Source organism: Aspergillus brasiliensis (genome assembly GCF_001889945.1).
Source record: "Aspergillus brasiliensis CBS 101740 unplaced genomic scaffold ASPBRscaffold_3, whole genome shotgun sequence".
NCBI lineage: Eukaryota > Fungi > Ascomycota > Eurotiomycetes > Eurotiales > Aspergillaceae > Aspergillus > Aspergillus brasiliensis.
The window spans coordinates 1,724,462-1,749,945 of NW_027137444.1; the positions used below are offsets into that span (position 1 = coordinate 1,724,462).

The 25,484-nt window shown below is 50.2% G+C and overlaps 10 protein-coding genes and 1 non-coding gene across 11 annotated transcripts; 4 read left to right on the forward strand and 7 right to left on the reverse strand.

The window, feature by feature from the left end:
* Positions 1–80: 80 nt before the first annotated feature.
* On the reverse strand, positions 81–1,030 carry ASPBRDRAFT_193420 (VIT1/CCC1 transporter family protein; the record flags this gene model as incomplete). Its single annotated transcript, XM_067620619.1, has 3 exons — positions 81–588; positions 641–974; positions 1,024–1,030. 3 exons carry the CDS (start codon positions 1,028–1,030, stop codon positions 81–83), a joined length of 849 nt encoding a protein of 282 aa, XP_067481965.1.
* Positions 1,031–2,866: 1,836 nt separating this feature from the next.
* On the reverse strand, positions 2,867–3,526 carry ASPBRDRAFT_39916 (uncharacterized protein). The gene is made up of 2 exons (XM_067624242.1): positions 3,351–3,526; positions 2,867–3,269 (listed from the first exon to the last, which is right to left on the reverse strand). Exons 1-2 carry the CDS (start codon positions 3,470–3,472, stop codon positions 2,930–2,932), a joined length of 462 nt encoding a protein of 153 aa, XP_067481966.1. The 5' UTR covers positions 3,473–3,526; the 3' UTR covers positions 2,867–2,929.
* Positions 3,527–4,585: 1,059 nt separating this feature from the next.
* ASPBRDRAFT_39918 (uncharacterized protein) lies at positions 4,586–5,577 on the reverse strand. The gene has a single exon (XM_067624243.1). It carries the CDS (start codon positions 5,309–5,311, stop codon positions 5,054–5,056), a length of 258 nt encoding a protein of 85 aa, XP_067481967.1. The 5' UTR covers positions 5,312–5,577; the 3' UTR covers positions 4,586–5,053.
* A 1,069-nt stretch (positions 5,578–6,646) lies between these two features.
* On the forward strand, positions 6,647–7,276 carry ASPBRDRAFT_39920 (uncharacterized protein). The gene has a single exon (XM_067624244.1). It carries the CDS (start codon positions 6,774–6,776, stop codon positions 7,056–7,058), a length of 285 nt encoding a protein of 94 aa, XP_067481968.1. The 5' UTR covers positions 6,647–6,773; the 3' UTR covers positions 7,059–7,276.
* ASPBRDRAFT_193422 (uncharacterized protein) lies at positions 7,107–8,614 on the forward strand (the record flags this gene model as incomplete). Its single annotated transcript, XM_067620620.1, has 3 exons — positions 7,107–7,156; positions 7,211–8,132; positions 8,243–8,614. 3 exons carry the CDS (start codon positions 7,107–7,109, stop codon positions 8,612–8,614), a joined length of 1,344 nt encoding a protein of 447 aa, XP_067481969.1.
* Positions 8,615–8,880: 266 nt separating this feature from the next.
* ASPBRDRAFT_120138 (guanine nucleotide exchange factor VPS9) lies at positions 8,881–11,396 on the reverse strand (the record flags this gene model as incomplete). The annotated part of the gene is made up of 5 exons (XM_067617322.1): positions 8,881–8,926; positions 8,988–9,613; positions 9,665–9,840; positions 9,904–9,981; positions 10,034–11,396. 5 exons carry the CDS (start codon positions 11,394–11,396, stop codon positions 8,881–8,883), a joined length of 2,289 nt encoding a protein of 762 aa, XP_067481970.1.
* A 396-nt stretch (positions 11,397–11,792) lies between these two features.
* ASPBRDRAFT_120041 (asparagine synthetase domain-containing protein) lies at positions 11,793–13,633 on the forward strand (the record flags this gene model as incomplete). The annotated part of the gene is made up of 2 exons (XM_067617315.1): positions 11,793–12,533; positions 12,584–13,633. The coding sequence occupies 2 exons, from the start codon at positions 11,793–11,795 to the stop codon at positions 13,631–13,633; spliced, it is 1,791 nt and encodes a 596-aa protein (XP_067481971.1).
* An 895-nt stretch (positions 13,634–14,528) lies between these two features.
* Positions 14,529–15,852, reverse strand: cpcA (amino acid starvation-responsive transcription factor GCN4). The gene is made up of 3 exons (XM_067625522.1): positions 15,707–15,852; positions 14,903–15,649; positions 14,529–14,834 (listed from the first exon to the last, which is right to left on the reverse strand). Exons 1-2 carry the CDS (start codon positions 15,729–15,731, stop codon positions 14,937–14,939), a joined length of 738 nt encoding a protein of 245 aa, XP_067481972.1. The 5' UTR covers positions 15,732–15,852; the 3' UTR covers positions 14,529–14,834; positions 14,903–14,936.
* Positions 15,853–16,252: 400 nt separating this feature from the next.
* On the forward strand, positions 16,253–16,702 carry ASPBRDRAFT_39923 (uncharacterized protein). The gene has a single exon (XM_067624245.1). The coding sequence runs from the start codon at positions 16,354–16,356 to the stop codon at positions 16,531–16,533; it is 180 nt and encodes a 59-aa protein (XP_067481973.1). The 5' UTR covers positions 16,253–16,353; the 3' UTR covers positions 16,534–16,702.
* A 3,505-nt stretch (positions 16,703–20,207) lies between these two features.
* ASPBRDRAFT_t90 lies at positions 20,208–20,279 on the reverse strand. The gene has a single exon. It is a non-coding gene; the product is annotated as a tRNA-Glu (tRNA).
* A 729-nt stretch (positions 20,280–21,008) lies between these two features.
* On the reverse strand, positions 21,009–23,291 carry ASPBRDRAFT_204813 (uncharacterized protein). Its single transcript, XM_067621719.1, has 5 exons — positions 22,684–23,291; positions 22,420–22,618; positions 22,157–22,358; positions 21,819–22,097; positions 21,009–21,767 (listed from the first exon to the last, which is right to left on the reverse strand). The coding sequence occupies exons 1-5, from the start codon at positions 22,968–22,970 to the stop codon at positions 21,124–21,126; spliced, it is 1,611 nt and encodes a 536-aa protein (XP_067481974.1). The 5' UTR covers positions 22,971–23,291; the 3' UTR covers positions 21,009–21,123.
* Positions 23,292–25,484: the final 2,193 nt, after the last annotated feature.

The window sequence follows — 25,484 nt, forward strand, 5'->3', positions numbered from 1 at the left end:
TCTATGAAGTGTGGTGGTATCTATTAATGTACAGTCGTTATGGCATGAGATGATGAAAAGGGACTTTTGGAGTTGGGAAATTACGCTCCGCCGGTGTCGATCAACCGGACCAAGGCAATGGCTGCTCCGGCTGCCACGCCACCCACGAAGCACATTTGTATTCCTCCCTTGATGCCTGCGACGACGTTGTCGCGCCCGGACCAGCCGCGCACTACACATGTCTTGATGTAACCGAAGGCCAGGAGGGTGATTGCCATGACTCCGATGCTCATGTACAATGCCACGATCACCTGGTCAACAATGAAGTATGGGATGAGCGGAATGAAACCACCCACGAAGTAGCCCAGCGCGAGTGTGATGGCGGAGATCCATGCCTGGTTGCAGTCAGGCTCGGATTCCTTGTGATGAAAGCTGACGAGGAAGTCGAGAAGGCGGTCTTCGGAGGCGTGGAGGGACATGTTAATCTGGTTGATGACATCTTCGGGGAGACGGTAGGAAGCGAAGATGGATTGGACGATGGAGCTTGTTTCGGCTGGCGACGTCTCGATGAGTTCTTTTGCTTCGCGCACGGTAGTTTCATATGATTCACTGTTTGCTGTTAGGATTGAACGGAAGGGATAAGAGTCAGGTAAGGACTCACGCTTCACTCTTTGCACCGACATAACCTCCCAGACCCATAGAAATGGCACCAGCTGTCAATTCGGCCAATCCACCGAGCACTACGACTTTCGTATTTCCTAGCGCCGAGAGACCTGCGCTCAGCGCGAAGGGCACCGTCAAGCCATCTGATAAACCTAAAATGGCATCAGAAACGATACGCGGATTGATGCGTGATCTCGAACTGCTGGTGCTGGCGGCGGTGCTGTCGGTATCAGAAACAGGAGATGAGGCGCGGAAGGTGGCGTAGGACCGTTGAGCTTCGAGGTCTTGGTCGCTCGTCACATCGGTATCATCATTGGAAAGCAATGGTTTGCCTGTTTTGGTTAGTCGGGCTCGGTTGAGTTTATTCATTGGCAGGCAAACAGACCATATGGAACAGCCTGTTTTTGCTTTTCGCTTGGGAAGAGCTTCTGCTTCAGAAATAACAGCGCCATTGTATAGTGACTGGGCTGCTGCGGGTTGCCTCAGGCCTGACGTCAGAAGCCGGAGTCGGTGGCCGAATCTAGACCCTCTCAACAATTCCGGTAAGGCTGAAGGATCCTCTCGAGAGAGCGAAGCTGGACAAGACAAACAGAATCCAGGCGTAGTAGAAGGTGTTTGATAGTATTCGAGATTTAGTCTGGATGAGGGTTTCAGCCAGAAGAAAAATCTTCTGGAAGCATTGATATTTATAAGGAACTCCTCCTGTGGCAGCCAGAGTCGACTTTTTCTGATTGTTCTCCAGACCCTTCCAGGCTGCCTTGGTGTGGACCAATCACAAGCCGCGTAATTGTCAGCGTGTATAGATCTCGGCGCAAAGCTCCAGCGGACCCTCGGGGATAAGCCAATACACCGATATTGATTGGCTTTCAGTGAGCACCGCTGACATTTACCAGAACAATGACTGGCCAGCTGCAGCAAGGTTGCTGCTCGATTACGCACTGGGATGCAGACCTGTCGGTCTCCGATGCGGACTGGGGGCAGTCCGAGAGGGGGAATACACCGAAATCACCAGCAGAGTAGGTGTGGCGATGCAGCTAATATCTGACCAAGAGGTCAATGCTCGATAACCAGTGTGAAAATTTCAGCGTGAGACGCGGCACGCGGTGTACCATTGTGCACTTGTTGTTGCTGCATTACTGAGCAATTGACGTAAGTGTAGGGCGATCTGTTTTAGGTGCCTCATCCTAATAGCTGTGCCGTGTCCGCAGAGCTTGGCTTTTGATGGAGCCAATCTTTTCACAGCTTGACGGGTTGGTGTCTACGTTCCATGGCTGGACACGAGGAAAATCTTGGAAGAGATACCAACTGTCAGCCAGGCATCTCTCGTCAGACTGCATACCGAACGAACATATGTTTATGTTTTACCTCGTTCATCTGGGAAGCGAAATATTAGTGTCGCGATATTCTCAAAATTCAGAATTTCGTCCTGAACATCATCGAATCCACCTAACGGAGATCACTAAACGTTCTGACCCGCCTTCGACCCGGTTTCACCAAGGGCAGGTCTGGGCCGAAAGCCGTGATCAGCAAGAGCGATCATTATCATCTCGGGTTTAAGACTTTAGTTAACTTTGCCATGCTTATTAACCAGTAGATGAGCTCTTTCCACGCCGCACCGCCTCTCCCAATGCTAGAGTTTGAGTCAAAGAAAAGGGCATCCATCCGCATTTAAAAGAGGGTTAACCTCGATTCATCAACAGAATTCTTCGTTGACAAGTAATTATCCTAAAGTACTTGAGAAGTGAAGCATGAGGGTAATGTTCTAGTTAACCAGTTGTGCTGAGTATGAAACGGCGTGAAGCTATGGCTGCCTCCTGTACTTAGGTCATCTCTGGCCAGTCGATGATATATGTGTTAGACTATCAATGGAAACATTAAGTAGTTCACTAGCTTCTTAGTATGTCGCTATAAGTAACTAAAAATCAGATCTCAGTGCTAAGTACTCCATGCCAATAATGAAGCCTTCTATGCGCTGCTAAATTACTTGGCCAGCTTAGTGCCTAACCCTAATTCAACATAACCAAACCATTTGCAATACAATCATTACTACTATACCATAGCAGACTTTCCACCAGTATCCCTTAGACACGCCGTCATATGAACTACTTCACATTTTAAATTCCTGCCACGCACTTCCTCGCATCTCAACCACTTTGAGGGAACTGGAAAACAAATAAAGGACATAACATTCTATACCATATAACATAATATAACATCACATAGTCCGTCCATCCATCTAGTCATCTCTCCAACATCGTAAACATACACATACACACTCCGGACAAGCCTACAAGACAATCGCCATCCCCAAAATTCCCGCAGCACCCATCATACCCGCCATACCGGTCGGCTTCGGAGCCCCAGGCCCAGCAGCACCATGTGAAGACGAGGTCGAAGGCGAAGCCGTCTCAAACGCCGTCGAAAAGAACGACTTCACGTCCCCATGCAGGCTACTGTACCAGGATGGGACGACTCCATCTCTCCACTCACTCGCGACTGATGACCAAGCCGTCGGGTTCGTCATTTCGGAGAGGACGGATGTCGGAACTTCAGTGATGAGGTCGGTTCTGATGGAGGTGGGCACTTCGGGGAAGAGGGTGGGGATTGTGGTGGTGGTTGGGTTGGCCCTGTGGAATTTGGTTGATTGATAGTTAGCTAGATAGATCGGTCTAAGAATAAAGGATGTGTAGATAGGTAGGTAGGTGTACAGGTTACTTAGGGGATTGGGCAAGTCTGAGTCGATGGTGTCGTCTCGCTTTTCAATGTTTGTGTCAGAGGATGCTAGTGCTAGGCTTGACAGGAGTAGAACAGAGAGAGTTGTGAAGCGCATATTGGTTGGTAGTATGGTATAATCTTTGTTGATTGGTATTAGGTTTAATTGATGCTAGGGAAAAGGGTATGTTTGAGAAACTTGAGAAGGACTATGGGAGAAGCAGGATATATACTCAAACTACCACTATCTATCATTGCCTTCTTTGGACTATTTAGGCAGCCTCGCTACCTTCAATAATACATCAATATGAAAAAAACTCCGAGCCAAAACTAGCGATCTGCGTCGTGTCCGGACACCGGGATCTGGATCCGTAGCAGTGCCTATCAAATCTGGAAGGAGAATAGCACCTATCAGAGAGACGAGAACTTTATTTCAATAGTATTCTGAATCATATTATCCTTGTACCGATAATGCACTCGTAGAGAGGAAAGAAGAATTGAGACAGACAGATGCCATTCCGTGAGGTAAATCCAAGGCATCTAGATCCGGTTCAGCTGCGCCGTTGGGGTTGTTGGGTTGATTCCAAACACAAGTCTCCAGCTCGTAAAATAAATGACGTAGACTCAGCAATATAGAAACTCCGTCGTCGTACAAATATGCTTATCCATAGTGGGCTTCTATTTGCACTATGTGATGGAGAGTGGTCGGTTACACCTGAAGCACTCCGCTAGATGGAGTGTTGTTGAGGCCGGCCGATAGCCGATCTCGCCGCAAAAGGAATAGGAGGGGCCACCGGAGCGGATAGGCGACTGCGACTAGGAGTATCTATTCGCCTTTATTCTTTTCTTCTTCTATTCCACCTTGTTCTCTGAGCATTCGAGCATAACTTCGAGTGCTAATTATATCACCAATGGTGGCTTATGCTTGTTTTGCTTTTTCTTATCCCCATTACTGCAATTTTCGAAACAAATTTCGTGTGGCCTAGCCACGCTCCCATATGAGCATTACTGCTAACACGCCAGGTTTAAGCACATCTGCCACAGAGTATCCGTACCAATGTGCCGATAACCGAAGAGCATACACAGCAGACACTGCTATTCCCCATCCATGAATTATCGACTGAACCTGCTCGACACCGATGTAGAACGTGCTTTTCACGACCACGACGACCTACCGAGACAGTGCTACAGCGTGCGTCCTCAGGCAACAGCGCGGGGTGAAGGCAGTTTTGGTGTTCCCGGCGGCTCGGTTACCGACCAATCAGGAACGTAGAATACTACCCGCTCTTCCTATATAATTCATCGTAAAGAAGTCCTATTGCCTTCGGGCATTTGGTCAATTTGAAACGATACAGAGAAGATTAGCATGGCCCCTGCACTAAGGATGACACGCTCAATCAAAGAGAAGCTACCAGTTTTTTTTGCAACTTTTACAGGCTTCATATGAAGGTAGGAGTGTCTTGGTGCAATACATGCTGTGGTGAAGGTTACGGGTTCGAATCGCGCTGTTTGCTGTCTCTTTTTATGTCGTCCTCCATTTGGCCTTTCTTGCGAGTTGCATCAACTTCTGAAAGGCTTTCGCCTCGTTTACTTGAACGATATGAGCAATTATTTACTTCCATTTCATGATGAATATGCAGGTCAATCTGATATATACACACGATTCTCCAGAGATATCAAATTTGATTGAAGATACTAATTAAGCACCTCCCTCTCGCTTCGCATACTCCTCCTCCATTCTCTCCTCGAATAATTTTTCTGCTTCCTCCTTGCTCAAAGGCCTAAGATCCTCCGAGCCCGTGGACAAGTATTCGGGTATCGTACCGCTGTTGCGGTCCATGCCTGAGCCAAAGGCTGACTCGCCGAGGGTATTTCCCGTTGCTGCGAGGCGGTTGACGGAAGAATCAGAGGTTCCGTCTGTGCGGTTGGGCAACGAGCTGGTGTCTTTATGGGGCATTTTCAGACAGTTGAAGTATTGAGCTTCTGATGTTCTCTTTGAAGTAGCAGGTAAGAGGTAAAGTGAGGAAGATATTGGTCTTGTTTGAACAAAGTAATGTATGTAGATGGGCAGCTAGATAGATGAAGGGTTGAGATGTTTACTTAAATGCGCCGAGGTGGCGAGATAACTTCCGCAACGTCATAGGCTACCGTGGCTTAGCAACCTGTACGAGTGCCACCATTGCGGATATGATTGCCTTCCAGTCGGTAGTTACTTCCGTCACCAGCATGAAACATCTTATTCGCTGGATAATGCCCACTCCGAGAGAGCTGGTCAACTACTAAACAGTACTACGATGTCCTCTTCTCCACCCTCGGGCCACTGGCCCAAGAACTGATGAAAAGGAAATGAAGCTCCAAAAGGAGATGTGCCAAAGAATACGCCTGTCAATGACCCGTAGGCCGTTGAACGGATTGTTCCGCCGCGCTGTGCAATGCAGGGACCAATCCGTGGTGAACCGCCTTCTTGATCGCAGTCACCCAAACAAGGTAAGTATGAAGAAAAGAAAGAAGAAAAAAGTCTAAAAGGGCGTCGGGGGGAAGCTGCTTATATATGGTTGGGTGGGGTGGCACGGATGGCGCTAGCGGTAAGCGAGGTTTGGTACGACTCGTTTCGGCATGTCAGGTGACTTACTATTGGAGGTGCCTCCTTGCATCCAGGTATCTACAGTATAGCATTGTTATCGATGTTCATGATCTGAGCTTGTAGACCCGATGGTCATCGTAAATCGATCTTTTTAAGATACCAGTGGCTTTCTGGTGTCATTCTGTGATGCTTCCTCTGTATTATCTCTCTTCGTGATGCTGGTAAGTCATAACTAGTGATAGACACTTGTTGCTACTAGTAATAATAACCGAGCTTTCGTGATGTATCAATTATATATAGTATCTAGAACTCACTACCATACCACACCCTCCATTTTGTACGTCGTCTAATCGAAACTCCGTACGTACTTAGAGTTGGTAAGACGAACAGCTTGTGCTATCAGCAACAGTTACCCCCACGGAAGTCCGACTCAACCTCCGCTCCAAAATCTTACCGCAACACTAAGATAATTTCCGGTCTAGAGCGTACGAAGGAAAGTCTATTCATCGTGTCAGATATTATGAAAAGCACCCATGTCCAATATAGCCACTAGGACACGTGCACCACATCATAACCTCCCAGAGTATCCCGTATATCGTGTCAGTGGTGCCCCGCCTTAGGGTCAGACTGGCAGATCAAGCATCATCCCTCTATAATATCTGTACCCATAAACAAAACAAGAAAACTAGAAAAATCATCCGCAGCTACAATACCGAGTGACTATAAATCTCACAATGATAGACATATTGCCTCTCGAACTACTGCACATAGTGCTCGATCATGTAAGCGGTCCCCTGTTTCTTCTCCATTGAAAGCAGATTAATTCCTGTCCCAGATGACTCTCAGGGATCTCAAAAATCTTAGTGAAGCCTCCAAGAGCATTAGTGAAAAGACTCTTCCTTATCTATATGGAAATCTCATCATACAAGCAAAGTACCCATCAGCACCGAAACTGGATTCTGCAATCGCAAAGATAAATCACTCCCGCTTAGTTCATACAAAGCACATCAGGCTGTGGGGTACATATCATCAGATTCAAGAGAAACAAACATGTTCTATACATGATTTCCTGGAGGATGATGTTACTGGGCCCATATCAAGATTATGGTTACTGTGCTAATATCGGCAGACTACTGAACCTGACTGCATCCCGATCTTGATACATGACATGCACCGCATGGTATCAGCAATCCCCGAGGGCCAACTCCAGAGCTTCAAGTACAGATATTGGTTTCTGATGCATTACACAAACTTAGCACTAACACGCTATAGATGGGATCTGAAAACGTGTGTTTCCGATGAATTGGTTCTTCTCATCAACAGGATTTTAGAGACCCAAGTGAACATTACGACAATTTCTCTCCTCACAGATAACGGCTGCGCGGCAAGCAGTCCCAGACGGGCGTCATGCATCATAAATTTTGCTCAGCTTTCTAATCTCCAGTCTCTATCTTGGAGAGGCCTTAAGGACCATGCTGATTTCGAGTCAGTTAAAAGGTTCATCGCTGCTCACGGAGCTCAGCTGAAGACACTGCATCTCGATCTTATCGGCTGGGACAGCGCTAGACTTACCTGGACTGAAGGTCATCAAAAGATTTCATCCACATATACATGGTTGCCACAGAATTTCTTTGCGCAATATGTGCTTGGTCTTCAACATAGCGGAGTGCCATGTACCCTTCTCCCAGCTCTTCAACACTTATTTCTCTCCCAGGTGGCCTTCACGTCCATGGAGGTCGAGTTGGTCGGTGCTCTAAATATAGGAAGACTCCAAGCATTGCAACTCGTCAACTGCCCCGGAACATTCCACTTTCTTCGACAGATTGTCCGCTCAGGCGTGCCTCTAAGACTGAAATTGCTCGAATTGACATTCAACCCGGAGAAATTGAACCAAATCACCGACGAGTCACAGGACAACATTGCCGAAACCGTAGAAGCCCTGCTCAAGACCTTCTCTAGCCTGACAGACCTCTATCTTATGCTCCCAACAAACGCCTGGGACACGCTATGTAAAAGCGCGATGCACCACAAGTCACTTAAGCGCCTCATCACGCACTGGCTCGTGAGCACAGACTGGGGCTCCTACACAGAGGGTGAGCTGTTTGGGCCGCCTGAACGTCCTTGCACTATATCATACTATCCAGGGTTGGAATTTTTCGGAGTCTCAACATGTATCGAGGATTTTGATTATAAGGTACCCACCCGCGCTATTCTCTGCCCCCCCCCCCCCCCAATCCAATATCTCCGTGTCCATATCGACTTGAAAATAACGTCAAAGGCTTACTTAATTTTTCTCTGGGTTAGGGCGGTCACACAAATCATCACGATTGTTTACGAAGCCCCTTCATCAAGATTATTCACCTTAGAGCAAATGGTCCCGCTTTACAGGAACGCAGACAAGAATATGATTTATCAGCCAACTACTCTTTGGGTTTCTACGCTCATTGGGCTTTCGGGCCAGATGGGTTCTCCGGTCTGCAGGTTGTGGCTTACGGAGATTTCTCCCACGACGGATGTTATCACGACTATAATTTCTTTATGTGTAGGAAGCACGATGATGGTTACGAGTTATTGACCTCCCGTGATGCGAAGTATTGGGATCTGGTACAGGAGAATAAGGATGTGTTGGGGGCTTGTGCGTTCGATGAGTTGTTTCTTGGGAGAGGAACACCTTGATTATTGCTAGCTTTTACTGCCCTGATGGTTTTGTGCATTCATTTCATGCCAAATGGCCCACACCAAACATTTTAAAGCTTCCTGTTCGGTAGTCTACTTGCTTCTATGAAATATGATTATCTTTAGCAGTATTATTATATGCAATTGGCCTAGGCAATAAGTACATGATTGGCCAGTGGCAGTACAAACGAATAAGGAGTATAACCCCGAAAGTTAATCCTCTCAATGTATTTGCCTGTCTTTGACCAACTTTCACCATGATCCGTTCACTCAGCGCTAAGAGCAAGACACGCGTCTACTGCCAATCCAACCCTGCATTGCCAGTGTTAGCTATTATACATCGCTTTTGACGCAGAAACAAGGGACAGCTTACCTTCCCCCCTTTATCTTGACTACGTCATCAATAACATCGCGGTCAAGGTTGGGGAACATATTACACAGCGTCTCTACGACGTTGTTGTGCTCTGCACGATGAATTCTGCGTGCCTCTGCGTCCTCAGCACTGGCCTGACGTGCAGCAGCATCTTGAGCATCCACCCTAGGAACCTGAGGAGAGGCTGCACTGCGTGGCCTCTCAGCCGATCGCCGGCCTTCACTGCTATTGCGAGGTGGCTGGTACACATTCGGTGTCAGTCGTGGCGATGCCCCGGACTGCGCGGGCCGATCCTGTGGGGAGTCTGGCTCATCAGAGAACATCCTTCCAATGGTCGACAATGGCTTCTGGATGGTCCGCAGAAGCCCTGCTACTGGGGCCGAATCTTCATCACTAGACTGTGATGCCTCTTTGCGCACGGCCGTGCGTTGCGTGTCAACAGAGCTTCGTGGCGCGGATTGAGAGCCTTCGGCGGAACGGCCTGAGGTTTGGCGCTCCAAGGTCTCAGACTCGCGGTTTTGCTGGGCAATAGCGGATACGGCAGCTTCAACGCTTCGCTCAAACTCTTCATCGCTCACTGTGAGGCTTGTTCGGTCCAGTGTCTCAATGAATTGGATCGCTCCCGACTAGACGAATGTCAGAACATGGGTCGTGAACTACAACAGGATTCTACTTACCAGCGAAGATAGGTAGTATCCAGCCTCCCCTCCAAGTTTGTCCTGGTTGCGGAACCGCAGGATATATTGTATATTCGATACGAGATGTTCGGGATTGGCCTGCAGCACCACGTAGATCAAAAGCGGCACAAAAGAATCGGCAGACGTGTCAGATCTTTTAGAGTTCCTCAGCAAACCTTGAGAAAAATTAGCAAAGATGTCATTTCACAGCCCTTGCATCCTTAAAGTCTAGTACCTACCGAATATGACCTTGCAGCAGTTCAGAATGCAGATGACTTTATCGCGAGGAGCCCGATAGCCGTTGATCTTCAACAGTTCTGTAACCGGTTAGCTAGACGTCGATCAAAGAAATGAGGACCCATCACATACCCTGCTGAGCTAAATTCAAGAAACGACGACCGTGAGAGCCGACCGGTGGTATGTCCAGGTGCTCTTCTTTAACCCAACTGTATATCCGCATTTTTTGAGCGAGGACTTCATCTCGCTCTATATCCTCCTGATGCTGCCCTCGCCTCCATGGGCCATGCATCCTCTCCATCTCGCGCCTTTTGCTTCTACTCGCACTTCGCGGGATTGTGGGCGGACCAGGAATAGCTGGGGAAAACGTTTGGGAGTATAGTCTATTCATTACGAGCTTCTCCATCCCTTCTTTGGCATTGTCGAATTCGCTGTCGGACACATCACGCCATACTTCACACTGAGCCATTTTGTTTGTAATGAACACCAAGAAATCGCTGATAATCTTGACCTGTTCATGGACCATCCATTGTCTCTTCCCAAACTCATGGAGAAATGAGCGTAGGAACTTAGCAACCGGGTCCGCAGTACGGTGACGCAGTTGTTCCAAGAAGCGGTGGAAATCAAAAGGTTGGTCCGGCTCAGGCTCGGGTGGCGGAGGGATTGTCGACGTCGACGAACGCCGACTCAATTTGGCCTCGTCGGCAGCAGAGCTCTTGGGAACCTTCACGGGCTGTTTTTCAGCCGAGATGGAAGATATCCCGGTCGCAGACTTGGGCATACGCGAGTCATCAATCGCCGATTTACTGTGATCTAGACTTGACTGGCGAGGTGGAAAGTGGCCTTGTCCACCCAGGAACTGCTCGGCTAGTTCTAGGCGGGGAGACATGATCTGTTCCTGCCCATCACCGCGCGTGGAGTCTTGGAACTGGTCCATAATGCTCTGGATTTCCGATTGGGAGTCATTGTCACCACCAGCAGTAATCTTCCTCCCATCTTGTTCATTTCCAGGCACCTCCGGCAACTCCTTATCAGTCAATTCGATCGCGGGCGAGTGTGTAATCGCAGAGTGAGGGTTTGAGGATACATAGAGTTCATCTTTCGCTGGGGGTGTAGGAGGAATCTCTGCATTTGGCGACGTAGCAGGCTCCGGTCTTGCCGTCGTGGTGATAGAAAGCCCCTTCATCCGCTCCGGAAGCGATTCCCGCGAAGGCAACACGGGATTCGATGGATCTGTGGCGGGCGGCATCGACATCGTGCTTGGGGGCTCCGTGGCGGTGGCCTGCGCTTCGTCCTGTACGGTCTCCTTCATCTCGCCTTGTTGCGCCTCCTGGTCGTTTATCGGCATTCCTGAGGGGTCATCCTGCAGCTGCGCGGCAGCCTCGAGGTTAGTCGAGTTCACTTGTTCAGTTGAACCAGAATCGTTGTGAACGGCCGGCTGGGCCTCCCCATGACCACTAGGAGCCGGGGATTCCGAGGGTTCTGTCGCAGACATAAGCAACCTGCATGCACGCCAAAGTCAAACTAGAAATCAGAAGAGCCTCGTTAGGTAGAAACATGGATCATCATGAGGGGAATATGCGGAGACGTGGTTCCCGGGGCTGCCACGTAAGAGACCACGAAAGTCGGGTCAGCTAATATTGGCAACAGACTTTTAAGGCCCCAGAGTCAATCAGAGTAGGTGTCAGGAAGAAATCGCGGAATTCTAGAAAAAAGGGCCCCAGATAAAGGAGTAGGCTCCATCAGCGCCGAGGATGTCAGCCCGCAATCAGCGGCGGGGGATCATCGTTCCCCCGACCTCCGGCGCTCTTCTTGTGTTTCTCTTTCCTCTTGCTTCTCTTTCACCTCAACCACGCCCCGCCAGCGTCTCGCTTGCGGTTTGCCTGCTACCATGTGTGGTATTTACTTTTCTCTTAGCGCATCAGGAGCTGTGCTTCCTAATGAGGAGACTTGCTGCTTGTTGCGGAAACGAGGACCCGATAACTACCATGTTCATAGCGTTGAACAAAAAATAGCCAATACACGGTCAAGCAATGAAGCGCCCATTGCTGTTCAGCTTACCTTTGTTTCCACAGTCTTATCTATGAGAGGAGGCTGTCTTGTGCCCCAGCCACTAGTGGATCCTACTACGCAGTCCGTGTTATGCTACAACGGAGACGCCTGGAAGATATCAGGTGAACCTATCCAGGGCAATGATGCGGAGCTGATCTTCAAGCTGTTACTACAGGCTGTAAACCACCATTCGAAGACCACTTCGTCAGCGGACTCAAGTACGAGTGCTGTCCAAGGTGTTCTGGATGTTATCAGTAGCATTTCCGGCCCCTTTGCCTTCGTGTTCTATGATGCGATCAATTCAAAGCTGTTCTTCACTAGAGACTCGCTTGGAAGACGCTCCCTACTCCAAGGTGCAGATGAGTCAGGAGCCTTCAAGCTGTGCAGTCTCTGCGACGGCACATCTTCGACCCACTTTAGTGAGGTCGAGACAGACGGAATGTATATGATTGACTTTGAACATGCTATATTCCAGGACAACTCATTCGCAGCGAAGAGTGCTGGTACGCCTTCGTTCGACGCAAGTTGCATACAGACACTTCTCTGGGAGCATAATGCATCCGATAGTCCTCTTCGTCCTGTATGCAGTTCTTCCTCATCCCCATCTTACCTAGCTAACAAATGGTCCAGAGAAACCCTATCCCTCCAATGAATAAGACTATACCCGAAGGAGAAGCTCCTTCACTAACCGTTGAAACTGTCGCTGTCAAGGAACTCGAGCATAGATTACGGCAATCGCTGGCATTGCGGATTCAGAATGTACGGGAACCTCCGACTACTTCTTCGGGGAGCAATGTGAAAGTCGCTGTACTGTTTTCTGGAGGCCTCGATTGCACGTTACTCGCTAGGCTCTCTCACGACATCCTACCTAAGGAGGAAGTCATTGACTTGCTCAACGTGGCATTTGAAAACCCGCGCGTTGCGGCCGCCGCGGCGGGCAGGGGAGGCACGACTGGTTCCGTGTACGAAAGCTGCCCCGATCGTATCACCGGCCGAGCGGCATTCGCAGAGTTGCAAAGAGTTTGCCCCGATCGCAATTGGCGATTTGTTGCGGTAGATATACCGTACGAGGAAACCCTTGCGCATCGTCAGACTGTCAAGCGTCTGATGAGACCTCACAATACGGAGATGGATTTGTCCATCGCTTGCGCATTATATTTCGCTTCGCGTGGGCAAGGGCTGGCGTTCGACAGTCGGAATATTAGTGCTCAACCCACACAATATACCACCTCGGCACGGGTGCTCCTGTCTGGCCTTGGCGCAGATGAGCTATTTGCAGGGTACTCGAGACATGGAGCAGCATTTTCTCGAGATGGGTTTGCGGGCCTCATTGACGAGATTAACCTCGATGTCAGCCGCCTTGGAAAGCGAAACCTGGGCCGCGACAATCGAGTCATTGCACACTGGGGTCGCGAAGCGAGGTTTCCCTTCCTGGACGAAGAGTTCGTGTCCTGGGTGGTACAGCTTCCAGTGTGGGAGAAATGCGGCTTCGGTACCCCTCCACCCCCAACGGATTCACCAGAAGCAGGGCTCGATTCGGAGAAAAAGGGCCTCCGTCTGGTCGCACTGAGACTCGGCATGACAAACGTCGCTCGGGAGAAGAAGCGGGCAATCCAGTTTGGGTCCAGAACAGCCAAGATGGAGAAGGGCAAAGTAAAGGGGACCGATGCACTTACCTGAATAGATTTCCGTCTTATTCCTTTTCTCTCTGCCTCAGCACTATCCCCTTCAAATTCCCCCCGTACGCCTTCTGACGAACAACAACATACCTCCCCTAGTCACATCAACCCAGACCAGCAGTGATGACAACTCTGGATCAGATACTTCTGAGACCGCCTCTTCGGATCTATGCTCCCCATTCACCACTCTTTCGTTTCGGCCTTGAGGCAGACACGGCTCCAGTGACCCCCACAGCACACTCATCGTCGCCACATCAGTTCTTTTTGCATGTGGGAATGCAACCGCCTGTCCATCATCTTGCAAACTCCCTGCACCGTGAACGGAGCGGGAAATAAGCACTGATGGAACCAGGACTGGTACTTCCCACACACACTGTAGTTGGCACTTTCTACGGAAGCATTTTATGAGTGTGCTGGTATACTGGATGCCGTTCTGTTTGTTGGCTGGGCGCCAGGGTCTGAATGGTTCGAGCAAGCGAGAGGTTGTTTGTCTATGAAGTAGATAAAAAGGCAAGTCTGAGCTGAGTCGATTGCACATACATATACACATACACATACATCAAACACAGATAGAATTGTAACTGGGTTACGAGTGGCGCTGGCTTGACCAGTGGCCTTATGTACCATACTAGTGGTAGCTATATAGTCTTGGATTAAGTAGTATCATATACTGGTATTATTTCATACGTGGATGAGAGAGCTTGGAAGGCCTATGGCGTATTGCTACTGTGACCCACCTATTCGGTTCATGGATACAAAGGGTTACAGCCCATTACTTCAGTGGAATAGATACGTCGTTACAAAGAACTCAAAATGCGCATATAAGATAGTTGGATTGGAGAATACCATAGTTCACAGTCTGGTACGGAAGCGCAACAATGATAACAGAAAGGCACTCGGATCAATCAAGTACACCAAGTAAAAGATTAGTGGCCACGAGTCAATCCCGATAAGTGGGAGACATCAGAACCGGCCATAGGAAACAGAAGACAGAATAACCATAGAACAGACCCGCAGTATATAACTGGGGACGAGTAAATCACAGCAGCAGATGCAGAGAAGCTGATCTACCGAAAAGTACACTGTGTAAGCTCCAAGTGAATGGGCAAGAACAAAAGGAAACTTTTCAACTGCCGGAAGCATCACTCATAGACTGAATGATGCTTCCGGCAGGTGGTGACAGGAGGCTCGACGCCCCCGCCCACAAAACCCGCTAGGGATGAGAATAGCACAATGAAAACATTACATTTACCAAAACCCCATGCCATACCCAAAATGAAAAGAAAACCAATAAACTTTTTGAATCAGTTGGTGCCAGTCTTGGCCATGCTTCGCCAGTACTCCTCGCGTTGCTTGGACTCTTCAAGCATCCGCTCGAGCTCCTCAATACGGCGCTCCATCTCGCCTTGACGCTCGAGCTTGCGAGCGCGAGATTTGCGAGCAGCCTCGGTATTGCGGGCCCTCTTCATGGCGGCGGGATCAGCCGAGTCAAACTTGATGGGAGGCAACGGCTTGCGCTGGCGAGCATTGACACCGGCCACAGTGGAATGCTTGGTGCCCTGACGGGATGGGGCGGGAGATGACGTCGGCGCAGGCGAGGCGCTGGCACGGATCACTGGAGTCGGAGGGGGTCCGGTCGCCTTGGGCTGCTGAAGCGAAGCAGCGAGCTCAAGGGCAGCCGAATCCAGATCCAGGGAAAACCCATCCTGAGGGAAGAGAGACTCCCATTCCTCGGGCACCGCGTTCAGATCCATCTCGGTATTGATCATGGGAGATGTGTTCTGACTGAAGAAGCCAGGCGTATCCAGCGGAGGAGTGCTGAGATCAGTGAAAGTGGTCGATGGGGGAGCCGAAGCATCGAAGAAGAGATCCTTCGGCGAGACGGTGCCCGGAGGGGCAACCTCACCCATCGGGCTGAAGAACGAAGTGTTGATCTGGGGCGAAAGCATGTTGGACTCGGGGGAGCTGAGATCGTCCCCGAAGCGGTTGGACTGAAGATCAAAAAGCTCAGGGAAATCTAGGACAGTCTTAGCACCGTAAACATAAGCTTGCACTGCCCAAGTCACGGGCTTACCTTGAGCGATATTTGGGGTAGACATGATGCGACGATGCAGAGCGTATCTTTTCTTGAGATTTTGGTTGTGCTGTTTCACAAAGGCGGAATAGTTGACCGTCTTGTCGTTGAATAGGGGGACGGGTGGGCGGTTGTTATAGGCAGCGTTGTTCACTGCAGGAGTAGAATTCGAAGCGGTAGGTGTTGCGAACCGACGCGCAAAGTGCTTTCGCAGAGAGGGGTTGGACCAAGAAGACGGAGACGAGGAATATCCGGAAGATTGAGCGGCTAATCTGGCTGAAAGAGGAACCTGCGCAGGCGAGCCTGGAAGCTGCTGATGCAGAGCTGAAGAGTGTCGTCTAACGGGGTACCCTGGTTGGACCAGAGAAGGTTGATACGCGGATAATCTAGGGGCAGAATTGATCGGTGCTTGAGCACGCGAGTCCCTGGGTGGCTGCTGGGGACACGGAGCGGGAAAGAGCACAAAGTCCTGCGGAAGGGGACTGGGATTGTTGTTGTTGTTGTTGTCGCTGGGAATCGAATTCACTGGAGCCGATGGCTGCTGGGGCGGGGGCGTGGGGAGCCATGATTGCTGATGGTAATCCGTGGTGAACGACGTAAAGTCGAACGGGAGAGTGTTGTTCGGAGAACTTGAGCTACGCAAAGCGATGCTAAAGTTCAGAGGTCCTGGGACAGGAGACTCTGAGGGGGTGGAAGAGGAGAGATTAGAAAAAGACGAGGTCCGAAGAGGATCTATGGTGTCTGTCTCGTACGAGAAAGACGTAGCTGGTGCGGGGGAGGCGTTTAGCAGGCCATTTTGGAAAGACGAAGAATCAGACGCGGTATAGATGTGATGCTGTATGGTGACGGAGTGTGATAAACAATAAGAGAGATGTGTGGAGAGGAAGAAAAGATGAAGTGGGAGAAAGAAAAAGGAGGAGGGAAAAGGGAAGCGCCAGGCAGCGACGGGAAGCCAGGCACTTCTTAACTGTTTGTGTGTGCGGTCTTGCCCGGATGTCTCCGCCAATCACATTAGACCGGACCCCCGCCTGGTGCCCTAGCCTCATTGGGAATAGTCAATCTTACGCGGTCAGCAGGTGTGAGTCATAGGGCCATCGAGACCAGCGATTGGCTGCCAGGCCCAATCAGTGGAGACCGCAGGAGCCCCAGGCATTCCCGTGCCTGGAGCAGCGAGTCTCAGCGCTCCGTATTTACTGCGTGTAGTCGTCTCAAGTCTGCGTAGTACCAGGCAGGTACGTGGACTTTCCTCCATTCAGCCCGCAACGGGAGATGTCACTTGCAGGTCACTGGCCCAGCAGCAACAGGCCCCCCTCGATCATGAATTCCTGGCCCTGCTTCGACTCCTTCTTTGAGCTCCACCACTAGGCTACTAAGTGGTGTGAAAAACCAAATTAAAAAAATAAAAAGAGGCCGCGCGACTTCTGTGGGTGATGAAACCGGTTCGCACCCGTGCCGCCGACCGGACCCATTGGCCAACCAGCAGGCACCATAACATTTCTGGGCCTCCATCACAGCCCGTCGGGGTCTGCATTTGGTGCAGCGCCCGGGGGTGTCATTGGGGCTGAGCCTGAGCCTCAATGTCTCAACTGTCTGCGAATGAGACTGGTCCTGCGTCCTTCACCTCTTGTCCCGTGCTACTATCACTCCTTTGTGCTCTGTAGGACCTCTCTAAGCCTCAACTCCTGGCTACCGTGGCCTGTCCCTGTTTACTAGGGTCCCGCCAGAATACGATGGTGCACCAAGGGATAGATAGCTAGAGAGACAGAGCCGGTTTGTGACCAGGGTTTTGCCCCGGTCGGAGGATCCTTTCCCAAATTCCCTCGCCGCGCCTGCAGGCCCCCCTCGCCAAAGTCGCTCGAAGGGCGTGAAATTCCACTTGGGTCAAACTCTATCAAGACACCGAGACGTTCCGGCCTTCATCTGACCCCAAATGAATTTTAATCAAAACGACACTTGGCGGCCTATGGCCCCTAGGAGGATTCTTACAAGTAGATACTACGTACAAGGGGATTTAGATTGAATCCGGCCCCGTCAGATTTGAGGAAATTATTCTCGCTGCGGCAGGGATGGTATATGGGCGGGGAGGGGGGTCGTATTATCTCCGGGGAGGTGCGTCGTATATTCCGGGCGGAGCATAAAAGATAACTAGACTGGGACTATTGGATTTCCTCATTGAAATTAGTAATGCACGGGACCAACCGGCCCATGTGAAACCTAAAAGTCAATTACCCGCAGGAAAAAACGAAGAGACGAAGAAAATCATTTCATGTGGCCTTTTCCATCCGAAAGTTGGCATTTCTAATACCAGGGTCTAGAAGAAGTAGTCTACGGAGTACTAACTATGGAGGAGATACTAGGCAACAATTCCGACATCAAAACCTGCCTCCCATAACCTTGCCAAGTCAACCCCTCAGTTGACCAGGAGACGGATACTATTCAATCTCAATCCCTTCAAAATCGTACGAATGTACATGCCTCCTACCGTTGCAACCTGCTTCGAAGTGGGGATGCCAATGGGCGTGTGCATACATCAGCCGCGGCGCGCGCATCTCTTCCGTATGCAGGCCTGTTATACGGTTATACCATGCCTGTCCCCAGGCAGCCGCCGACGATGACGTCTTGCCAGGGAGTCGATGATGCCTGGTCAGCACTACACAGTAGACTACGACGCAGAAAAGTAAAACCAAGCTTTTGTTTTCGTGTCCATCTTGTCTACGGGATTAATTCGTGCTGCAGGGTACACCTAGCCTCAGTACAACCAGTCCCTTCCGTTGAAAATAGTTAGACAGGCCTTGCGGATGCGAGACAGTTGAGCAAATAATCATCATAACGATAATAATAGTAGCCGTGGTGTGTGATCACTTTTGCATATGCTCCCTATCCTCCCTTTCTTCCCGTCCTGTCAAATTGGCGACGGCGATGGTTCCGGCGCTAGGCGAATTACCCGTGGGCTCCGTGCAGGCGCCAGGCAGCCAGGGTTGCGTGGGTTTGTAAGGTGCCTATGGCTTTTAGCCAGGATCTTGTTCGCTGGATTGATCTTCTGGTAGATGTGGCATCTCATTCGATGCTTTCTTGAAGATGCAGTGTATCGTTGTACAGAAATCTGGGAAGAGTCATTATGCATAGATGATAACGACTATATAGTTGTTTTTCTGGCCACTGTTCACAAAGTATATACTAACTACCCCGGGGAGACATGATGCAGCACACCACCAAACCATCATTACCAATCATGAAGATTACCAAGCCAAATAAGCAACATAAGCTCTGGCCACCTGTCAGCAGTACCCTGGCGCAGGGATTCGTGCTCATATTCGGCACCTGTTAACGAAGCACCATCACCTTGCTTGGTAGTAAGGACCTCACATCCAAGGCATCAACCACAATCCACCCAACGCACAGATACAGCGCAGCCTCACCATTCTCGATGCGTCCATTCCAGGCTACCCCCGTGAGCACTACTACATCTTACTACTATCTAAAATGGTCTGAATTCTGCCTGGATCTAGTACCACCACCACACCATACATAACCAGGCACCACCCACATACGCAACACCTCAGAAGCCACAACGTACTACTACCCCATCCCGTCCCATCCCATCATCCACTCAACATACTTTAAATCCTCTTATCCAGGAACCCTGATGCCTAGAAAACCACTCATCCCGTGATGCCAGGCATCCAAGTCCATCACCCCGCCAAGAGAAAGATCCCCCAAACGACCCTGGTGTAGGATTCTCCTAGGCATACCACGTTTAGTAGTATACACGAATATGTTGCGTACGGTGCAAATCTGTCCAGACCACACTACTCCACTCCAAAACAGGCATCAGCAGAGCGCCCGTCCAGACCATTGACAGGGCATTTGCATTGTGTACTATCTTTTCAAGGGCTGAAGAGAGATACATACAGAGGGTACAGGTCCATCCGGTCCATCCATCCATCCATCCATACTATGCATGCGCCAGAGGATGAATATGTACTATAGAGACTGCCAAGCAGGAATCAACACACACACACACAATTGTGCATCGGGAATCGAAAGACACCATTGGCATGTACGCTACCAGATACTACACAGTAAACGTTCAGCCCAGATCAAGCTCGGGAACTTATTAGACATTTATGTACATGCACATATGCGAATAGCTTTCGCCAATTGACGGGTGGTAGTCCAAGTCAACGGTGGTGGTATAATCATGGATAACCTGCTTAAGTATATCATTGGTAAGTCAACAGTATCTTCAATCCACTAGATATATATCCGCGATGCTCTAGTAAGATCTTGATCAATTCTACGCGGAGTAGATTCAATGGAACATAGTATCTACCAATCAATGTTGTTGTTGTGATCTCTAGCGCATGCTGTCATCGGATGGCAGCAGTATGTTGACCAGCCTAGAGACAGCCACTTGAAGTAAACAAAGAATAAGACCTCATATGAACACAAAAATAAAGCAATAGATGCAAGATTGAGAATGGAAAAAAGAAGAATTGAGCTCCGATAGGGGGAATCGAACCCCCGGCTGCCGTGTGAGAGACGGCGATGTTAGCCACTACACCATATCGGATTCTTGTTGAATGACAGGTCATTTTATGCCCTTATCAGAGGCTGGGTACTGCAGCCACAAGCTTAACGTCCATGCACACACCTTGTATGATAAGCTTACATCGAGGAGTCCCCACTCGATACACCATGTGGACCGCGAGCACGTTACACCGGTGGCCCTGTATAAAGTGCGACAATCACCCAGCAGGTCGGATACACTACTACTAAGCCGTCTGAAACTACTGTAGTGGATAGGTGACTAACAATACGTGGATTCTATTAAGTATTACCTCATGATGCTGTGCCATGTATACATGGCGCTATCAGCACGTCGACGATTCGGGCCAATTTGAGTGGAGGGGAGTTCCCCATCCAGCTAGCAAAAAGCACCCTTCCTCCCAGTAGGGTATCAAGACAAAAGCATCAAACAGCAACATGAGAACATCAAAAGAGCAAGCAATAAACAGCAACAAGTGGTATCAATCTAGTTTGGACGGCGCACAACATGAACACACAAGGCCAGTTGGGTATCCTTGCGGAACGCATATCATAAAGGAATGAAACGCAGCACCGGACACGCAATGGACATCCGGGCTCGGAAATGACCGCCAAAGCAGCAGAGGGTATCATTGACACTCATTCTGGCAGACCTCACCTTGCACAGGAGAGGGGATACCGGAATAGTGGCAGTGGAGACATCAATTAGACACAAAAAGTAACAATCATTGGGGTTCTTGAATGTATTTTTTTCTTTTTCCGGGCTTTTCATTTTCCAGAACGACTGATCATCGAGAAGTCGAAGTGTTAGGATACGAATACCGCTGGTCCCACCATTTCTCATACTCGACATCCCTGCGAGAAGCACTTCATGCAGCAGCCTGAACAGGAGTAGAAGTGGCGACGTCGACAGGCTTGGGCTCCTCTGCGGGAGCAGCCTCAACGGGCTTAGCGTTCTCCTCAGGAGACTCCTCGACGGTAGCCTCCTTGGGAGCAGCCTCAGCCTCGGCGGCCTCCTTGGTCTCCTTGGGCTCGGACTTCACGGCCTTGCTGGGCTTGCGGAAGAGGCCACCAAGCTTGTTGCCCTTGGCCTTGGGCTCGCCATCAGCACCCTCGTTGTCGGAGTCACCCTTCTTCTTGCCGAAGTTGCCGAAGAAAGAGGTGCGACGCTTGTCCTTGGGGGTCTCAGCAGCGGGAGACTGAGCGGGAGTGGCGTCCTTGGCAGCCTCAGCCTCAGCGGGAGCAGTCACGCTCTCGGGCTCGATGGGCTTCACAGCGGCCTCCTCAACGGGGTTGTCCAGCTGAGGGGCAGTGCTAGCGACAGCGGTCTCGGCAGGAGCAGTGGCCTCCTTCTCCGACTTCTCGTGGGAGGGGCTAGTGACCTTCTGGAAGAAGTTGCCGAAAAGAGAAGCGCGCTTGGACTTGGGGGCAGGGGTCTCCGCCTTCTTCTCTTCCTTCTCCTCCTTCTTCTCCTCCTTGTCTTCCTTCTTGTCACTGGCTTCAGCAGGAGCAGCTAGGTTGGTGTTAGTATCTGGTACACTGCTGGTAATATATGGTAACGTACCCTCAGAGGTCTCAGCGGCAGCAGGAGCCTCGGCAGCAGGGGCCTCAGTAGCAGCCTCAGCAGGCTTAGCCTCCTCGGCCTTGTCCTCCTTGTCCTCAGCAGGGGCAGCCTCCTCCTTGGCCTCCTCCTTCTTTCCGAGCAGAGTTCCGAAGATGCTGGCCCTCTTGCGAGACTGAGAGCGGCTCTTGGAGGCAGCCTTGTCCTCCTTCTTGTCCTCGGCGGGGGCCGCCTCCTCCTTAGGCTCGGCCTTCTTGGCGGGCTCGGCAACAGCGGGCTTGTCTGGTGGGGTGTGTTAGCCTCGTAACAATATACGCGGTTCAAAGACGGAAGTGACTTACTCAGCTTCTCGAGCTCGGCCTTGTAACCCTCGCTAGAGGTCACAGCTTCCTTCTCAGCCTTAGCCTCAGCAGACTTGGCCTCGAGGGCAGCAATCCAGCTGTCACGCTCGGAGGTGCTGGTGGCCTGGAAGGTGTGCTTCTGGCCGTTGACCTTGAAGTGCAGCTCGGTGGAGCCTTCCTTGGCAATGTCGGAAACATCAGCCTGGCGAGGGAGTTAGCAACCGGCGCAACAGTTATCCCCAGGGTTTACTATGTTTACTGACCAGGTTGAAGATACCGGCGGGAGAGGCCTTGTCCTCTGCGCGCTTGGTGAAGAACAGAAGACCCTTGCCGGTCTGGCTGGCCCAGGCGGCGATGGGGTTGGCGACAGCGGCCTTCTCGCTCTGGTGGAAGGCAGACAGCTGCTTAGACTCGACAGCGTCGTCGCTGAAGTAGAAGAAGCGCTTGGCGAAACGGAGGCCCCTGTTTTGTGTCACACATCATTAGTCACTGCATATGGTAGATCTGTCGCAAAAGTGGCGCCTTACTTGACGAGACCGGGGGCCTTGTAGCCCAGGACACCCTCAGAAGCGGGGGTCACCTCCTCCTGCTTGGTCTCCTCCTTGGGCTCTTCGGCGGGAGTTTCAGCGGCCTTAGACTCCTCCGCAGCGGCGGGGGCAGCAGCTTCTGTGGTCTCAGCGGGAGTCTCTTGGGGGGCCTCAGCAGCCGTGGTCTCGGTGGCCGGGGTCTCGGTGGCAGCAGGCGCTTCAGTAGCAGGAGCAACGGCGGGAGCAGCCGCAGGAGTCTCCTCGACAGGCTTCTGGACGTCGGACATGGTGTCGGATAGTGATTAGATGGGTAATTATAATCAGTAGGGATGGATTAAATAAGAGTTAGAGAAGCTGGCGAAGCTCTCGAAAATAAAGGCGCGCGTCGAGCAGGGTATCTCTTTAAGGGGTATCTCAACAGAAGGAAATAAAAGCTCTCTTTGCGCAAAGCTACAAGAGCTCGGGTATCACAATGGGGAAGGGGAAAAGGGTGGGTGGGAGAGAAATGAACCCGGGACGGACAGTCACGATTAGAATGAATATGGGAGAGAAGAAGAGGAGAAGAGAAAGAAGCAGAAGCAGAAGAAGAAGAAGAGGAAGGAAGCGACAAGAAAAAGAGGGGAGAGAAGCAGGAGCAGGGGCCGAAAGGAGGGCGAGGGCGAGGGCGAAAATGAAAGGGTGTGGGAGACGAGGCCTGGTCATTGGCGCATCGTCCCAAACAGGCAGGGAGCTGCAGGGCGGCACTAGAGCCTAGACTGAAAGAGGGTGGGCCTGATACTGGGATGGCCGCTCCAGGGCTAAACTATCATGGGTTTAGTGTCTAGTCAGTTGGGTGGTGTGTGTGTGTGTGTTCTTTTATTTTTTTATTTTTTCCTCTCTATTTTCTCCTTCTTCTTCTAATTTTATTTGATTTTGATTTTTTCCTGCCTTTTTACCTAACAATCAGGGGTTGCCCCATTACTTCGATTGACCCATCATCATCAGACCATCCTACCAAGGAAAATAAAAATAAAATAAGGAAAAAATATCACACACACAACATAGACACATTACTATCATCCCCCTTCACTATGGGGTCAGTTAATTCAAATCTTCTCACTGTATGTAATATGTATACTATCTACACCTTATGTGGTTGAATTATATATGTAGCCTGCAGATCGACGCTCATACCTTACTGGAAGTTCTACTCCGGAGTGGTCAACTTCATGGCAAGGAAGCCCGGAGTAACTCCGTCACAATGAGAACCCCCATTCGAGTGAAAAGCTGTCCCATCGATGGAGAAGAGGGCCGGTAATTGGGTCCAAACTATAAATCAGGCCGTCGGGAGGTAATTCACTGGATGAAAATTTTTCTGAACGATGGCTCTTGCGCCGGTGCGAGAGCTCTCCCTCTACCATCGGCCCAATAATAGGTAAAAATCCTTAACCCTTGGCCCCCCCTTATGAGGTCAAGCGGTTGAAGCCATGGTGAATCGTTCCCCAAGACAGACAACTCCTGCGAGAAGCTAGAACTTACCTTTCTGATGACAGGTCGCCAGCTCCTCTCCAATCTTAGCTGGCTACCCGTCGTGCAGATTAACGGCTCGCGAGCAGTTGGCCTTAACTAACCGCTGCTGACATGATTACCTTATCATCGGGTATCCCATCCAGACAGCTGAAACGAAACTTATCTGAAATATCATATGAGAAAACAGAGAGAAAAACCGATGCTAGAAATAAAATTCTCATTCCTGAATTTTTCAGGTTTAGACTCGAAAGAACTCGTTAGACCACTTCTGAAGATTTTATGTTTACCCGTATCACCTGCTCACCGTGTTTGTGGGACCCAAGCCACCCATTCGGTCCTGATCCATGGTCTCCTTTTCAGATCATCCTGGTGGGTTTAGCTTGTAGGCTGGGCCGTTACACAACCATGGTTGAGTCAGTTCGCTCTTCTAATATTCAGACAAGTGGCATCTTCGCTGCTCCCCTATTCCTTCACTTTAGTCCTTCATGCCCTGGTGTATAGGCAGGAGTAAAACAAGTGACTTATGGGTGGTGTATCAAAATTCGACGCAAAGATTGTATGTTTCACATATACAAGGTCGCGAAAGCAGGACATTCCCTGCCCAACCTGATCCACCAAGATCTCAAGGCTTTCCGTAGTCTTCGATTAGTTCCGACTATGGCATGTTAGTGAGCTAGTCAGGTGTTAAGCGCCGGGCTACTGCTTAGGATTTCCGTGTTTTAGTCTAGTTGAGGTATTCTGCCCGTAGGTTGCAATTTATTAGACGCTCGGTTACTGACCAGTCGTCGTTTTGGTTAACGATGTGGAGGATCTGTTCTGGAGGGGGAGAAAACCAATAATTCTTATGATTGTCGTCATCAATATCATCATCTTCCTCATCCTCCCAGCTCCGATGGCGGCGAACCTGGGTTATCTCAGGTATGGAGGAGGGAGAATACCAATCCCAGCGGCAATCATGGCAATCCCCATCCATGAGACAGGCAACCCCCTCGTGACAGCCCGACATTGTTGTTGAATTCGGGGGCCAACCAGGGGCCAAGGACACCCTCCATCTCAGCCTACCTTGCCTTATCCGTGAGGATTCTGCGGCCAGTAGCAGATGGACTCGCGTGACAATACCCTGATCATGGCGTCTGGATTTCGGCAACCTTGATAGGTTTCTTCCATAAGTATCTGTGACTTTGCGATCCTATCGTCGCATACTATCTCACAGTCTCACAAGGACCTTTGAAACTATTTTTTTTTTTGTTCTTTTTCCAAGCAAATCTTTGAAAGCAATGACCAGCGTGGAA